The sequence below is a fragment of the Thalia democratica genome, chromosome 6 (assembly GCF_965202585.1).
Source record: "Thalia democratica chromosome 6, ktThaDemo2.hap1.1, whole genome shotgun sequence".
Classification (NCBI taxonomy): Eukaryota; Metazoa; Chordata; class Thaliacea; order Salpida; family Salpidae; genus Thalia; species Thalia democratica.
The window spans coordinates 26,127,341-26,144,816 of NC_139170.1; the positions used below are offsets into that span (position 1 = coordinate 26,127,341).

Genomic DNA, 17,476 nt, shown 5'->3' on the forward strand with positions numbered 1-17,476 from the left:
TCAGTAGTTAGTTTTAAACAACATATTTGTATAAAAAACACAAAAAAAGTAATTTTAACGAAAATAATTCTACAATCGAAGTTTTTTAAGAGAAAACGAAAACCTGAGTAAGAAAGACTTTATTCGTTAAATTGAAAACACTTGTAGCTCAATTTACTATTAAATAAAAAAAAATCTCACATTTTGCCACTTTATAAGTTTATAAAAATAAGTGATACACAGTGGGCACGGAACTAGAAAAAGCAAAATAATTTTTTTTTGAATTTCTCTTCGAAATTTTTTGGGTAGAAAGCCAAGATTCTTGCACATTTAGTGCTTCAAACTAAACTAAAAAATTCCATCTAAAACTAAATATATATAAATTTCACTTGGCGCGAGGGGATTTGAAGGGCTTTTGATAAGTTTTATAAGTTAAAATTTTGATGTCTTTAAAATTAGGAAATCAATGCTTAAACAACAAACAATTAAAAAACTACTTTAACATCAAAGTATTTTATTACTTTTTTCAGAGTTTAAAAAACATACTTTAAAGAATTGTTAAATTTAAAAATCATTAAAAAAATTCGTAAAATAAAGAAATAAAAGTTTTTTTTTTAAATCGACATTCTAGTAAACTTTTTAAAATAACAAAAAATCCGGGTAGTTGGATAAATATATGTATTTCTAAAGTACTCAGATTCAGTAAAGTAAAAAACACTAACAAAACATCATCCACCTACCCAGAATTTTTATAATAAGCCAACGATCTTTCCGAAAACACCCTATAGAATCTAGTTAAAAAACATATTAAAAAATTTTAGTATAAAGAAATATTTTATATAATCAAAACATTATATTTAGTATCTACTAAACATCTACAAGCTTTGAAGAAGCAAAATTTATTAGATTATAAGTTTAATTTACTTTATATTTCATTTTTAAAACAAAGGTATTTATAATAAAAAAAATACATAGAGCAAAATCATTTAATATGACCTACTACTTAAAGTCTAATAACTTTTATTTTATTAGAATTATTTTTATTTAGTTTTGAAAACTAAACAAATACAACCAAAGATTATATTAAAATCGAATACTTGTAAAGATTTACAAATGACAATTTTTTAAGATGATTCACTCCCTGTTTCCACTTAAATGCGATTTGGGCCCACTGTGTGATAGTTACTAACAATACAACAAAAATGGGAAAATTAATACACCATAACCATTAACTTATACAATCAAAGGGTGCTTATGAGTAATACAGGGTTCGTGCGCGAATTTTTTTTCATTTAGCCTGACTGAGACCAATTCAGCCTGACATTTTTTCAAAGTAAGGAAAATCCCCTTCAGAAGTCATTTTAGGTATTAGGGGGTTTTGATTAGTACTATTGTAGTCTCCGACTTTAACCAGCTTTATCCCAAAAATATTTTGAGTTTTAAATATCTGCAAAAAGCAACTAGCTTAGTTACAACTCAATAAAATAAGACTAATATGTGGAAAAGGTGATTGACCCTCCCTCTATGCCCTTAACATAACAAATTTAATGATAAGTTTTAAAACAAGTGATATATCTAATCTATTACTAGTGTAAAATTTAAATATATATAACTAAACACAATTGTTCAATTTAATTAAGCACAAACGTTATAAACAAAAAAATTCTAATAAAACAACGTGCATTGTCGTGTTTTATTAAAATTTAAAATGAAACGCTTACACGAGTATTAAAATAAGTAAAAAATGTTTATTATAGTATTTTGATTTGACTAACACTTAAAATTGATACATAATAATAAATCCTAAACTATAAATAAATACAGTGATTGTTGATGTCATATAAACAGATTTAAAAAGCTTACATTTAAATTTGAAAAAAAAAACTTTAATATTTTGTTTTTATAAAGAAAAATGAACTTTACCTAAAATTTGTACTTTCACAAAATTTAGTACTTATATCTTAAAGCTAAGTTTTAGTGTTGTGAATATCTCTAATAACTTTAACAAACAGTAAAACACAAGAATAAACTGCTAAGAGTTTAAATCTAAAAAGTATCTAGTATAAAGTCTTTAAATTACAAATTAAAACAGTTTAACCAACTAAGCTCTGAAAAACATAGCTGATGTAAACAAATTCAAACAAACAGCTAAGTTATTGAACTAAACTGTAATGTCTAAACTGTATTTTTATTATGAATTTTCATAATTATGACGTATATAACCTACTCAAACAAAATAAGGAAGAATCTTAAAATTTTTTTAGAGATTCAACAAAATGTTTAAAGCATTTATTATTACAAATACTGACTGATTTTGTCTTTAATAACTAAATCTTTATTTAGAATTAATTTACATCTAAATTTAATCTTAAAAATATTTCTCAATTTTTCTCAATCAAAAATTTTCAAGCTTTTGAAGTGAGAAAAACTTAGATTCTCAAATTTTTAAATAAAAAAACTGATTTAGCCTGACGTTTTTTAACTTTTTTCAAAAAAACTGATTTAGCCTGATTTCGCCTGACGCGCACGAACCCTGGTAATAGTACTTATAACTTTATACACAACAGAACTACTGTGGTAAAGAACATTTTTGTATGCATACATTTGAAATCTTTTGTTCGATAAATTTATCAATTTCACTAATTAAAACTTTCAAGTTATTTTAAATAATACTACTTGTATTGCAAACTTCTTAATATAAAATAAAAAACAGTAGTTAGAATAAACTTACATAATTTAAAAACTAAAACAACTCGATCTAGTTTTAATTTGGAATTTTATAATAGATTAAAGAATTGACAACAATTACATTATAAAATCAAGTAGTATATTTATATTATAATCATGCCAAGAATCAAACAGGTACAACAAAAATGAATACTAACTTTGTCTTAATTGAATAAAAATAAAACAAACGAATAATATAATAATTATAAAACATATTATCTTAACTAAAACGAAACCAATAATTAAATTCTATACTTTAAGTTGCAATAAAATCAAAAGCAGGTTGTTTTTGATGCTGTAAAAAATAAAAATGTTATCATTTATAATGAAATAACCATCAAAGACTATTCGATGAAACTTAACTAAATTAAAAACATTTGAAATTAAAGTGAAAAAAAAACATGCAGTTTATAAAAATATTAAAAAATAATGATATCAATAAACAAAATAAAATGATTATCTATAAAATACTTTTCTAAACTATAACCGTGTCTTCACTTTCATATACCGTTGTCAATCTTTCCAGTTTAGTGAAATTCAATAACGACTTAGATGATTGCAATTTACCAATGATTTTAGAACGAACTTTGTGAGCAAACAAACTTTCAATGTTAATTACATCCAAACTCTGGTGCATATGTGCAAGCAAATGAACAATGAAGTGAAAGTGAATGGTTTAATAAAATACAATTGAGTTAAGTTTTATGTGTAGTTTACTTTATACTATTAAAACGATCATACAGTTAAAAACTGCAAATAAAAAAAAAACAAACCACGTTTTGTAAAACACATAAAGTTTTAAGCGACTGGAATAAGTAAATAAAAATTTCAAAGTTGAAGCAAGTTGATGTTGTGGCAACTGACCTTGTGCAACAAATCAACTGTGGAAGTTTTGTGGATGTGTAACAACTGACTTCTTATTTCTTTCAAATCATTTGAAAATTCAACCTTGTAACAATCACAAATTACAAAAAAGTGGAAAAGATATATCGACCAAAGCATCGTAGGACTTCAGTGAAGTAAAATTACATTTTAAAAGAAAAAAAAAACTTTAAATTATTATTTTCAAAACTACTTAGTAAACTATAATCGCTAAAATAATTGAAAAATGGTTTTGAATAATAATGCAAACAAGGGAAAATGGTTATTTTCATTTATAGAAATAAAAATAACAGACATTTCATAACAACGCCTTTTTTGATTATACATCAAACAAAAGTTAAAATGTCAGAAAACATTTTAAATGTAGTCACAGCTTCAGTAATTTAATAAACCAACCTCTAATGTTTTCTGGTTAAATTCTTGCCAAGTTCTTATCCATTTTGCGTTAGAATGAATTCCTAGTTCTACATGAAGTCTATCTATTTGTTGCAGTAACATTCTAAATAAATATTGTAATAAGTTTAATTTTTATACTTTTTATATTTAACTACTAGTTGAAAACAATAAAAAACTAGTAGCATTACACTTCTGCAATTTTTTAATTGTGAAATTATAAAGTCCATACTTGATAGAGCTGGGTTGAGCATCATCCACGTTGTCGTAGCAACGGTTGACAATTCTTCGCGCCGTAGACCCGCCCCAAACTTCGCTTGTCTGCGAGAAAAGTTTTAATTAAGTTAACTTTTATGAATCAAAATCTTTCAAATACCACAACAACTCACTTCGGTCGCCTCCTGCTCGTTGTGACTCGTGCTGCCGGCGTTGAGCTCACCCGACAAACTGTCGTAAGGAGGACCGTCGCCCAACGCTTCACGAACGTAGTAAGGCCAAACCACGAGCTTGGAAGCAGCGCTGACCGGCCGCAGTACCTTATGCAATTGTTCAAGTTAATAAACTTTGTAATTAGTCAATATGCTTTCAGCTTTTTTTAAGAGTATCAATCAAAGTTCTGAACTTACCATCAAGGAGAAAAGTACATTTTTATTAGTTTGTTAATTTATTTATAAAAAATTCTATTAGAATAAGATGTTTGTTATAACGGAGGATCTCATTAACGTTAAATAATAAGTGAAAGAAACATTTTTTTACAAATAGACTCAGAATCAATAAGAATGAAATTATTCAAGTCATTGGTGTAAAATATATAATTACCTTGTGGATGTCCGCGTATCCTGGTAGATACAGAGAGTTGAGGAATATGGGCGATTTGTTATGCACTTGCGTTATATAATCCCACAGTGATTTACACCTTTCTTCATCTTTGCTTGATTTTTTCTTAATTGCTAAAGTGTATTGAACATTAAACAGAAACAGCTTAAAATTGATCTAAACTTTGAAAATTTATTTAAGTTAACAAGATCAAGTATAAAAATAATTATAATCTTATAACTAATAAAAGTGAGAATTTTCACTACAAATTTAGAAAAACATACAACTAATTCTAACTAAACAGTGAGTTAAAGTATACTTTACTCAAACCTAAAAAACAAAATGTTGAAATGAATTAAGCACAATATAAAATTCTTAAACTCAATAACTTAAAACGATTTTACAATGGACTGGTCAGTCTTAAGAGTTATCACTTTATTACATTTAAAAATGATTGATATAAAAGTAAAATAAAATAATTAATTTAAAAACAACAAATAACCTGGTATAACAAGGCTATCATTACACGTAGTAACTTCAATTGACACTTTTGATTTGTTGAAATTATTACTATCGAAAAGGATTCCAGCTTCAAGACGTTCATAGTCGCTGTCGAGGAGAAAAGTTGTAAACCGGTTCGAAATGGAATGGTAAGCTATTGTCTCTATAAACGTAGCGTTGAACTCAAATGCCATTGGAAATTGAACGTGTACCTGTTTATACAATTATAAAAATATACAGGTATATACCATTATAGAAATACAAAAATAGCAAAAAAAGATCATAGAACAATGAAAATCATACAGCAAAACTTAAGTTGAGTAAACAAACTTGAAATACAGCATCTAAAAACTGCAAAAACACGGGAGTAAAGCCACTTGAGTGTACGTCATTGAACCTGTTACGATGACTGAACCTGTGACCGAACGATAACCATTCTTTTTGAACGAGAGTTTTGAATCCATCAACGGTTCTGTTAGCAATGGTATGTTTTATATAAAAACTAGTTATATTGATTTCAAGTTGATTTTTTTTTACATAAATAATGTTAAATAAAAAATATTATTTGTTATGTTTTTAATTAACGTTGAGAAAATTATAACAATTCTATATTTTTTCATATTATACCTGTAGTAAGGGTCCATAAGCAGCTGTGTCAGGCTGGATATTTGCGGGGTGATATCCATTCCGTCATCAACGGAAATCATCACGCTCGCTCCTTGAATGTCCATCACGTCAACTGCTGCCCCCGCTATTTGCATCATGCTCGATACCTTAAAATTGTTTACTACTAATCAGTACTGAAACTAGAAAACTACGCTTAAAGTATGTTCGTAATTTGTCGTAACAAACTTGTTCGAGCCAGCTAGATTCATCAACGGTTCTGAGGTAGTTTTTGGTTATGCTTCTGTTTTGTTTGGAATTGCCGTTCACGTTTTGCTGGAGATTGGCGTTGGAGTTGATCCGAGTTGCTGATATGGTCGTGGTTAAACTCTGCTTGTTGTTGTGGTTCTGCAAAGCTTCGGCCGGCAAAATGGCTTTGAGGAGGGATTTGAAGCTGGTTCTGATTTGTTTCGGCTCGATGAAATCGATCGGGACAAAAAGCACGCGGCCTTGCTGTTCTTGCCTCATTCCCTGTTTTTTTTAATATTTAAATAAACTCGAAATAATAAAAACTTATGCATGGAAAAAATTTAGGAAACAAATAACCTAATATGTTGAGTCTATGATAATATATTTTTTAAATATATTAGGGTGATATTGATTTAGTTTAGCAGTTACTCTTCAATCTTAATAACACCTTAAAACATAATAACTATAAAAAAGCTTCTTATAATTAAAATTGTTTAACTGTTGACTTAGTCGTTATTTGCTTTATTTTGAAAACTAAAAAAAATTCCATCTTTACCAAAAAAAAACATAATAACTATAAAACAGCTTCTTATATTTGGATTATTTAACTGTTGACTTAGTCGTTATTTGCTCTATTTTGAAAACAAAAAACATTCCATCTTAACCAAAGGAAATAAAGATAAGTAATGGGTTACATTTATTTAAAAATTCTTTTCGCAGGCGGGATTTGATGGAAAATTCACAAGGGTCACCGTAATTTTAAAAAACGTTACTAAAAACTCAATAAAAACTGCAGGGTTGCAACTCGTTTTTTCCAAATTTTTAACAGGGTTTCCAAATTTCTTCCAGGTTTTTAAAAGTACACAATTTTGGGTCTATTTTTAGTTAAAGTTAAGTTTAAGGTAAGAAAACTGTGTAAAATAGTATAAAAACATTAAAAAGATACTGTAAAGCTACTTTAAATCTTTTTTTTTATAAAAAATTTTTGATGATAACAAAAAATTTTATCTATGCAATAGATTGTTTGTGTCAAATCAAAGTTTTACTACTGAACATGTTAAAATTGTTAAAAAATCCAGATTTTTCTAGGTTTTTTGTTCAAAATTCCAGGTTTACAGGTAAAGTGGCAACCCTGAAACTGTTTAAGGAGATAGGAGTCTAATATGCACGAAGGGACACTACGAAGACACTTTTTCACGGCGTCAATTTTGCACGTGGGGTCACTTTTGCACGGATTAAAAAAGATTTTTTTTATTATATTTAATTTTTTCTTACTATCACTATTACCACCAACCCTTACCCTCGGTCGATAATTTTATTTTGTTTTTTATAATTAATTTTTTATAATTTTATTGGTTTTTTAAATAATAATTTCATTAGCTATATATATAATTTTTTTTGTTTCACTGTTACCCCTAACCCTTACCCTTGGTCGGTAACTTTCTTTTTCTTTTTTGCTTTTTTATTAGTTTTTTTTCTGGTTCTATTGTAAAAACTTTATTTGTTATTTTTATTCTTTGTTTTTAAGTTTTACGATCACTGTTACCCCTAACCATTACTCTCTTTTTTTTTACATTTTTTTCATTTATTTTATTTATTTTTTTTGCTCTCGTGCAAAAGTGTGCCTTCGTGCATATTAGACCCGTTCCCGCTTAAAAGCAGAATTGTAATTAAATATCGGTCAATTAGACTTATCTGTTTAATTAGGTCAAATTTAGAGATTAATTGTGAGTATCTAGTATAAAAATCTTAAGTTTGATTGTTTTAAGCTAAAAAACATTGCGTGCCGCAGAATTCTGCTTACCGTACTAAATTTAGTTTTTTGATAAACAGATACAAAATGTGTTTACTTTCTATACGTTCGCATACTTTATTTACAAGTATGTCAGTGATGTGGTTTATGACGTGCAATACCAAAATTTACTTTTATTTTGGTCAAACAGATCAAAATTATTTTCTTCCACGATAGTTATAATAAAGCAAGAAAGTTAAGACAATAAAAAACTTATATAAATGTAATAAAACTTAATCATAAAATACAAAAATGTGAACTTTATGAATTTACTATGTCAACAAAACAACTAGTTTCGTTATTAAGTACACAGCTTAGGTAAAATCTTGACTAGACTTACAAACCTTAATGATACTAATAAAATTTTAATTACATGTGATTAAATCAAGAGAAATAAGCACAAGTATTCGTTTGATTCACCGCATTATAAAAAAAAAAACACTTAAAAAACAAGGCATTGAAAAAAAACTTAAATTTATTTAAAGAAAAGAGAACAAACAATGAAAAAAGTAAACAAAAATGAGTATAAATTAAGCTGCGCGATGGTGTTAAGCAATAAGTACAATTAAAATGGGTATTATCAATTTACATTTGGGAGCTGTCTTTGTGTTTATTTTATTGTTCAGCCCTTCATTTAAGGCAGACAAAAATGAGAAACTGTCAAAATTTAAAGCAGATGACAAAATGAATATTGTAATGGAGGTTTATTTTTTGTTTACGACAAATTGCTTTAACTATGTAATTTAAAAGTTTTTGTTTCTATAACGATACCTTCAATTAATTATTTTTTGTGGTTACTATGAGTTATCCTATGCTAAATTATGTGCATACAAATTAGATGGTATGCTTCTTGAAATTGTATAATAAAAAAAAATAATTTTATAGTATCTTAAATACTTCTTTTACGGACAATAAACAAACAAAAACGTTAATTAAAACAACTCTATAACGTTTTATAGAAAAACAAATCTTTTATAATAAAATAAATATATTTAAGTTAAACTAGAGGAAATTTAAAATTTAAGAAAACAATTAAAAAGAATGTGTTTGGATTTGAAAAAAAAATCTATTCAGCCAAAAATTAAATCGTATTTGTTCGGTCCACTTCCATGTCAAACTAATAAAAACTTATCCGTAAGCTTCTAAAAATTTGAACTTGACAAACATTTTCTTTATTAAAAAACGATTTGACTTTTTAAATTACACCTAGCAAACAACTTCATAAATAGAAAACTTTTCAAGTATCAAGAAGTTTGGAGTTACTTGGGAACGTCATCTGCCATCAAGGCTTATTACTGGCTGGACAGCGGACACGACTTGCCGATTCAAGTAACATGGAAAGTGGGCGACGGTTTAATAGAAAGCGCCACAATTGCAACGTGCACCAACTTCACGAGACAGCAGGCATCTTGCGAGTCTCTTTATGTGACTGACAAGAAATACACAGTGACAATGATCGATATGATGGTCGCGCTGCAAATATCCAACGTAAGTTGGTTGACACTGAAAACTATAAACGTGCTTAAAGTTGGTGCCAAAAAGCAAATATTATATTTTTAAGGTTGAACTTGGTGACGACAGAATGTACTGGTGTGAAGTTTCAATAAAAGACGGAGGTGAATTTAAATTTGACGGTGCTTCCACAGTAATGCGTATTCATGACACTGAATACCAGTCACTACCAAAGTTTCACCAGGTTAACACTGCCAAGTCCTTGCTTCAGGCTACAGAAGGAGAAAAAATTACCCTTGACTGCAGGTTTGTTATCTACCTCTTATATTTGAGGCCAGAAACAGTTTTATTTAAGTTACATTTGCTCATACATGACAGCTTGAAGTATGAACAATGACTCAATTTTTATACATTATAAAATTCCAACCAACTTTTGAGATACAGTCATTTACCTACAACTTTCTATTACAAACGTATGGAATATATATATATTTTTTAATTTAAAACCTAAATAGTATTAACGGACTAAACATAATAGCTTGAATAGTATTGGTTAAAAGATTAAGGACTTAAAAATATAGACTTTTAGTAGAGTTTTTTTTTAGTTTGCGTCTTCTATAAGCAACCTATTGAACTCGCCAACTTTAAGCCCTTATATCTTGAAAATTACTTTGAATTTTGTTAAGCGGTTAGAAGTTTCTCGTAGATTAAGAAAAATAAATAGATTTTATATACGAAATAAAATCAACATTTAAAAATTATGGTGGATCCTTATGACCTTAATGGTTGTTCAAAGAGTTTCAGCATAACATTTAGATATGAAATAAAGTTATTCTCTAATATTTTTAAAGCTTTACAATAAACTTTCAAAACAACAACTCAACTTATTTACCTGTATACTGTTTAGTAATCCAAGCTCAACAAAGATTCATTTAGTTTAGAAAAAAATGAATCAAACTAAGTTTTATAAAAAGAGTACCATCGTTTAATAAAGATTCACAAGTCTTAATGTAGTTTCAAGACTTTAATATTTTCTTTTAACTATTAATATTTACGGTAGTTGTGACGGTTCGCATTGCGACGACGTGTTGTGGTACAAAGGGCCGTTGAAAAAAGGAAACAGAAAAGATGAATACGAATTTACGCCAGTGTATAGTAAAATTCAGTCTTCAGAATTGTTGCAGCACCCAACAGACTACCAAGCATACGGTGACTGGGTAGGAAGAACACAATTAAAAAGTATGTAGTTAATTTTTTTAAATTATCAATTTAAAAGGTAAATAATAAAGAGTTAACACTATTTTGTAACTTGTTTTATTTAAATATAAGCTTTCTAAATATTTTAGTGTCAAAAATATAATTTCAAAAACTACAGACTAGGCTTACAAGATATTTGTCAGATTTAACAAAACTTTTTATTTTAAAAGCAGTAATTTAGATAAATTATAATTTAAAACTTCGAAAAATAAAAAAGTAAACACTATGTACTTTATACAAACTGATTAAATATAAATAAAAGCTATAACCAAGTTTAAATTGAATATAGAAAACTCATTGGAAATAAGCCAGTTGAAGGAATCAGACGGTGGCAGGTATTGGTGTGAAATAAGAAGTTCAAACCAGTACACGATTGGTGAGTGGGCAACCGATGCTTCTTCAGTCGTGTTGATCGTTAATTAAGCGAAATTGATTGACTTGATCTTTTAAATTACTCGTAAAAGTAAAGCTTTATTGAATTTTTACTTGATTTTTTTATGAGGGCAGTCTCAAGCAATAAAATTATACTGTGTGATTTGTTTGTGTTTTTTTTAAAGTTTTTTATGACAAGCAAGTGTATTTTTGTAGCTGTACAATGTTTTCTTTTAATACTACAAAAAGTAAACTATAACTTTACTTACAAGCATGTGCAGTTATTCGCACCAAAATTAAGCACGTGAATAAATAGTATTGTAGATCGCATATCAATACAAATGCAGAGGTGTAATTTATAATGAGCTTTAGTTGAAAAATAACGAGTAAATGAAAATTTTTTGATATACTAAACCTAAATTATTCAAAGATTTAAATTTATTTTATTCATATTATAATTTTTTTTTAACTTAAGAGCGTTTTGATAAAAAAAATATCTATTTTAATTTGTACAAGTACTTAAACCAATATATAATTACGTCATAATACAATAGCCAAACTTTTTTTAAACGAGTAAACTTAACTTAAAGGTTTAGTTAAAGAGATGTTTTTCTTTGTTAGTTATCTAAAGATTTCACAAGGCCACTAAATGTTAGTAGAATTATTTCTTATTGAATATTTTTTTTATTTTATTTAAGTTTTAAGATTGTATAATTATTAAGTAACGTGCATTTTCCTAAATTTAGCCTAGCAACATTAAAATCATCATACGCTAGTAACTTTAAACTATAGGTTTATAACTTTAAACTATATTTTTTTATCAAAACGCTCTTAAGTTTTGAAATAACTTAAGAGCGTTTTGATAAAAAAAATATCTATTTTAATTTGTACAAGTACTTAAACCAATATATAATTACGTCATAATACAATAGCCAAACTTTTTTTAAACGAGTAAACTTAACTTAAAGGTTTAGTTAAAGAGATGCTTTTCTTTGTTAGTTATCTAAAGATTTCACAAGGCCACTAAATGTTAGTAGAATTATTTCTTATTGTATATTTTTTTTTTTTTTTTTAAGTTTTAAGATTGTATAATTATTAAGTAACGTGCATTTTCCTAAATTTAGCCTAGCAACATTAAAATCATCATACGCTAGTAACTTTAAACTATAGGTTTTAATTAGATTTTACTCAGTTTTTTGTCATACATTTTTCTTTTTTTAACTTCTTTTATTTCAAGTTTAGCCTAATGTATTCCTACTTGTTATCACATAAATTTTTACAGATTTTAAACAACTGAAGATCTCGTTTTTTTAAACGAGTGAAACATTGTATTGTAATAAAATTTTAAAAATTTATCATGGAATAAAGTTTCAACACAAAAACATCTGTGGTATATATTCCGATAAGCTGAGCTTATCAGGATCTCCAGGATTTAACGCCTTTTAACGTTACATCTTATAAATGTATTTTTATATTATTTTTTAATAATTTAGAAACATTTAAGTGCAGAACCTAATCTATTTGTAAAAAGATACCAATTTAAAGAATATTTCATGATATAATGTCGTATTTAATTTTCTTTTATTAAGGTATTTATTCAAAGGTTAGAAAACAGTAAAACGGAATGTCGATGAAATTAATTATAGGTATTTTTCAAATATTTCTGAAAAAAATTAATAAAAGCTTTTGAAAACAATATTTAAGAAAAATACATTATTTTAAAAGTAAAATAAAGTTTCATTTGAAATATCTTATTTTAGTCTTTTTGGTAATTAAATGACAAATATGACAGTATTTCAAATGGGTATTTATACATTTCTTTAAAAATACTGACATAAAATTAAAGTGTAAAAAAAATTCAAGATTTAATCTAATTAATTGAAAAAACCCAACCTTTAATTGAGATTTTTCCCCAAATACATACAAATGCGCATCTCTTGTAAGTATCTGTTCTAAAGGAATCATAGAACTTTGTGAGGAAGACTTGTTATCTTCAGACTTCAATTTGAACATGGATTCAGTGGAAGAATGTATCTTCAAATTTATATCATGTTTTTATTTATCATATGAAAATATTTTAAAAAGCTTAAACTATTGCTTACTGTAAACTCAAATACTTACGCTGTCGATTAGTTTTTTATACAGACACAATTTATCATGCGAAACTTTTAAATGACAGTATTTTGTATTTAAACAACAAAAACTACATAAAATGAAATCATCAATAAAAATTAACTAGTTTATTTTCGCTGAAACGTAAACTTTCGTTTTGTAACAAAAACATCCAATTTAAAATGAATACAGTGTTTAGATAAAGAATTGTTATTTAGTTAAGTCATTAAAAAACGTATATATTTTAAAAACAGCAAAATTAAAATGAGATGTAATAGGTGCAATGTAAAATTTCTGTACAATTTAAAAAAGCAGTAAACTTAAAAATTTATATTAAGTTAAGAACGTTTATACATGTTTAATGAAGTCTATATAAGTCTATATTTAATATGACTCTGTAGAACTGTGAAAATAAATTTAGGAAAATTGCACATGTTTATTCGGTTTAGTACTTAAAAATATTAATATTTATTAAGGAAAAACTAAAAGTTTGAAAAACTGGCTACTAACGACTATCTTAAATTTTGCAACCTCAACATCATTCAAAAAATTATTTTACCTTTTACTTAAAGTTTTCAAAAAATTATAAATAGTCCAAAACTGACTAGAAAAAATACTAAAACTAAATATTTAAGAAAAAATCAAACTTAAATTTTTATTCTTGTTTTAAATTAAGTAACTTAAATTTTAAAACAGTTTTATAAACTGGGATTTTTACATTAATCAATAAATCATAGTAGTATACAAAACTAAAAAACAAAATCGCAGATGACAATAAACTAAATTCTTTTTTAAACTTCATATGACTATTCAAACTCTGATAGTTTAAATTGGACAATTCAAATTAAATACGTTACAATACAAATTGTGATAATTTGAACTTTGGAATTTAAAGTTATTATAACTAAAATGACTTAAGTTTAAACTTACAAAAACATTTACATTTAAAATATGACAAGACATATCAAACTAATACTATTTAAAATTAAGTAATCAAACTTATTTTTTTAGCATTTGATATTGCAGGATGTGTATGAGTAATCTAATATTCAAAAGTACTAATAGTTAAGACATGTACTTATAAGTTAAGTAAACTCTGGGCTGAAATTATAAAATTTAGCTTGATGATCAAAGTTTGAAACCTTTGGGGTCTAATTTAGAAACATGTACTCTTAAGAACCTTTGAAACAATACTAAGTAAATTAAAAACATCTATTTTCTAATTACATTATTTTAATTGTCTGCTCTGTAATAAAATTATAAAACTGTTTTTAATCGTTTAACCTAAAAAGTAGTAAATTAAAATAAAATTAATTTATAAATTGAAAATATACATATGTTGTTTAAAAGTTATATAAAATTCCTTAAATGTAACAACTATGCTTTATTTCTGTAAAATTTGCCAAGAAATTTAAAAAAATATTACAAGTGAACAAATACTAACCGAAGGACTTCTAAGATCTTTACTTTCCATTTTACTGTCATTTTTGTTTAGATGTCTCATGCTAATTGTTGGTTTTCTACCCTTTCTAACTGACGTGGCAAAATTTCGTGCCAGCCCGCTAGTCTTCCCGTAAAGCGTATGTTTCCTATGATGCGCGTCATCGCTGTTATGTGTCGTCATAATAAAGGACTTGCGCTTGTCGCTAGTTTTACCTTTTATTGAATCCATTCTCGAGAACAACCCGCTACCTTTGCGTTTCATGGGAGATGCAAAGGAAGCGACCAAAAGAAGATATCTTTCTAACTCGGACGAAGATCCAGGTGTACCATCATCAGATCCTACAAAACAAACCATTTAAACTATTATGACACTGACATTCAGTTTTTCGACATGAGCAAACTTTATAGACTCAATAAAACAGTTCATGATTTCATAAAACAATCAACTATTTAAAAAGCCATAAAATTAATTAAGATTTACTAAAATAGTACTAATTTGTGGAGAAACTATTGCTAAAACTAAGTCAAAATAAAACTTAAATACTACTGTTTCAAGCTTTATTTTATAAACTAAAAATAAATGTTTAATGCTTAAAAAGTTTAAAGATGACTTTTGTCATTGTTTACGAAACTTAGTTAAAAAACGCCAAATTCAACTACAACAAAATATTTAGAACAAATTATAAGACTGGGATGAACTTGTAACAGATTTAAACTCACTTATTGAATGTCCTCTTTTAAACAAGGACGACGAAGTTCTGCTTCTGATGGCACTGCTCCTTATTAACAAAGTTTTATTTATAGGATGCTTCCAAACTATGCAGGGAAATCTGTACAAGTTGTGGCAATGGGAAAGCGACTTGACCTGCTCGTTCGATAGATGCCTAGGCAAAACAGCGCACACTGGGTAGCTGTTTAACAAAGATTTGCCTAAAAACTTACTTGAAAAATTAAGTCATTTTAAATAAGCTTAAAACTGATTACTTTAAAAAAAAACATTTTACAGTAAAGGTTATAAAATCAAGTTAGTTGTAAGTCAAAACTCAAATAAAAATTCAATTAGTGACAACACCAGAAATATCAGTTTGGGACTAAAAAAAGGAAATCTAAAGTTTTCATCGAGTAATTGGATTCCTTATACGGTCATTTTTAAATATATTATTTGAAATATATAACTCTGTTTTAATATTTATCATTTATAAAAAGTCTACTAAAATAAAATTTAAAACAGTTTTGTAGAAGTTTGTTTTGCGTTAAACGTCAGTGATTTAAATATTAAAAAGCTTATTCTGTTAGCGTCGTATGACGATACGCTTATTTATAATGTTTAATTCGGTTAAATAAATTTAGCTTAATAATTAAAAACAGTCGAAGAAGCATTTAATAATTGACATTAACAACTAACTTTATAAGTGTAACGCTTTATAAAGTTAAATTATTTTGAAAGTGCTTTGATAATAGCCAAAGCAAATTATATACTACTTCTAAACCAAAGTTTTATATGATGGACAAACAAATTGCCCTGAATATTTTGTTTATTGTAAAGTCATAACACTTGTAGAAGGATAATAACTATTCTAATCAAGAATATATAACAATTATATTTTCAGCATAAATTTTGTTTATAAAACTATTAAAAAATTGATTATAATTAAGAATAGGCTGATATTGTAAAATAAAGGTACTTATAATAAAGGTAAAATTTATCAAATAATGAAAGTTTAATAAATAAAAAAAATTACTACTTATATTTAAAAAACACAATAAATAGTAATTTTTTAGTTTACTACGAAGTTTTAAATATGCGGTAAGTGGCGATAAAGAGCTTAAAAATACGCTAAACATATTCATAAATATTAAACTAAAAAAGATGCTAACAACATAGGAAAATATGAGTTAGATTTACCTTCTGCAAATGGAAAACATTCGATTTATTTTAGTGAGGACGAAGTTTGAAGAGGAAGACAGCAGCCCCAACCTCTTGTAGTCCTCTTCACCCATCATGTTGGACAAGTACGACATTGTTGAGTTGTCCTTCAGCGTCTTCGTTACGTGCTCGTCTATCATTGGCATCCTACAATAATAATGTTTGCAGTAAATAAATTTATTTTTTACTTTAAAATATGATAATAATAGATACATTTTTTTATGCAAAATTTTAACATATAACGTAATAAGGCGTTTAATCAAAACAGACAGAGCCCATTGGAAAATCAAAACAGCTGTTTTTGTAAGTAATACTTTGTTTACTTACAGCATTTCGCTGCTTATAAAATATAAACAGCGAAACGCTGTAAGTCAAAAAAACTATAGTGTACAAAAACTTTTATGTTGAATTTTATATTATTATTTACTACCAGCTACTTTATTTAAACTCCGTAAAACTGTGTTACTAGTTTTTCATAAAGAAATATTACTAAATTTTAGTTAATGGAGTACTTGTCAAATTGCTTCTGTGTATTTAATCAAATCGATACAAAAGTATAAATAACTTAACATAAAAATTTACCTGCCCAAAGTACCAGCATGGCCGGCACTAGCCGAAGCGCCAATGAAAGAAGTTCGGGATGAATCAATTAAGCGAGTTCTGCCGCTTCTGTTCTTGTCAATTCCAACCTTTCTCTTCGCCTGCTTCAGCAGCGTTTTTGCACCACCAACACTGTAATTAAACAGTAACTTAAAATTTGATACTAAACTGCACAAGTTTACGAAAAAATCATAATACTAATTTCAAATAGCTAAAGCTTTTAAACAGAACAAGTTTTAGAACTTTTAAAGTTTTATATCAAAATTCTATAACATATTACAGTTTATAGGAATAAAAATAGGATTGAAATTAACTAACAGTCAGAAAAATATTCTCAATAAAAACTGAGTTTAAACTTATAAGAATTTGTT

The 17,476-nt window shown here is 27.0% G+C and overlaps 2 protein-coding genes across 2 annotated transcripts in view; one reads left to right on the plus strand and one right to left on the minus strand.

Annotated features, from left to right (window-relative positions):
- Nucleotides 1–17,476, minus strand: part of LOC145837818 (myotubularin-related protein 5-like) — a 43,358-nt gene that overhangs the window by 1,853 nt on the left and 24,029 nt on the right. The window contains exons 24-37 of the mRNA XM_082945269.1: nt 17,088–17,237; nt 16,485–16,652; nt 15,299–15,489; nt 14,580–14,917; nt 12,917–13,057; nt 6,151–6,432; nt 5,926–6,071; nt 5,629–5,770; nt 5,300–5,510; nt 4,801–4,931; nt 4,371–4,517; nt 4,214–4,302; nt 3,985–4,087; nt 3,571–3,654 (exon numbers count right to left, since the gene is read on the minus strand). Coding sequence (XP_082801395.1) covers nt 3,571–3,654; nt 3,985–4,087; nt 4,214–4,302; nt 4,371–4,517; nt 4,801–4,931; nt 5,300–5,510; nt 5,629–5,770; nt 5,926–6,071; nt 6,151–6,432; nt 12,917–13,057; nt 14,580–14,917; nt 15,299–15,489; nt 16,485–16,652; nt 17,088–17,237 — 2,323 coding nt within the window. The remainder of the gene's footprint in view (nt 1–3,570; nt 3,655–3,984; nt 4,088–4,213; nt 4,303–4,370; nt 4,518–4,800; nt 4,932–5,299; nt 5,511–5,628; nt 5,771–5,925; nt 6,072–6,150; nt 6,433–12,916; nt 13,058–14,579; nt 14,918–15,298; nt 15,490–16,484; nt 16,653–17,087; nt 17,238–17,476) is intronic.
- Nucleotides 8,513–11,074, plus strand: LOC145838027 (uncharacterized). Its single transcript, XM_082945549.1, has 5 exons — nt 8,513–8,644; nt 9,185–9,430; nt 9,504–9,700; nt 10,455–10,633; nt 10,941–11,074. The coding sequence occupies exons 1-5, from the start codon at nt 8,513–8,515 to the stop codon at nt 11,072–11,074; spliced, it is 888 nt and encodes a 295-aa protein (XP_082801675.1).

Excerpts from the sequence above, each read along its gene's own strand:
- LOC145838027 (XM_082945549.1), top strand. The coding sequence starts at position 8,513 with ATGGGTATTATCAATTTACATTTGGGAGCTGTCTTTGTGTTTATTTTA. Across the intron at positions 8,645-9,184 it reads AAATGAATATTGTAATGGAG|TATCAAGAAGTTTGGAGTTA; the intron begins GTTTATTTTTTG and ends AAACTTTTCAAG. Across the intron at positions 10,634-10,940 it reads AGGAAGAACACAATTAAAAA|AAAACTCATTGGAAATAAGC; the intron begins GTATGTAGTTAA and ends AATTGAATATAG.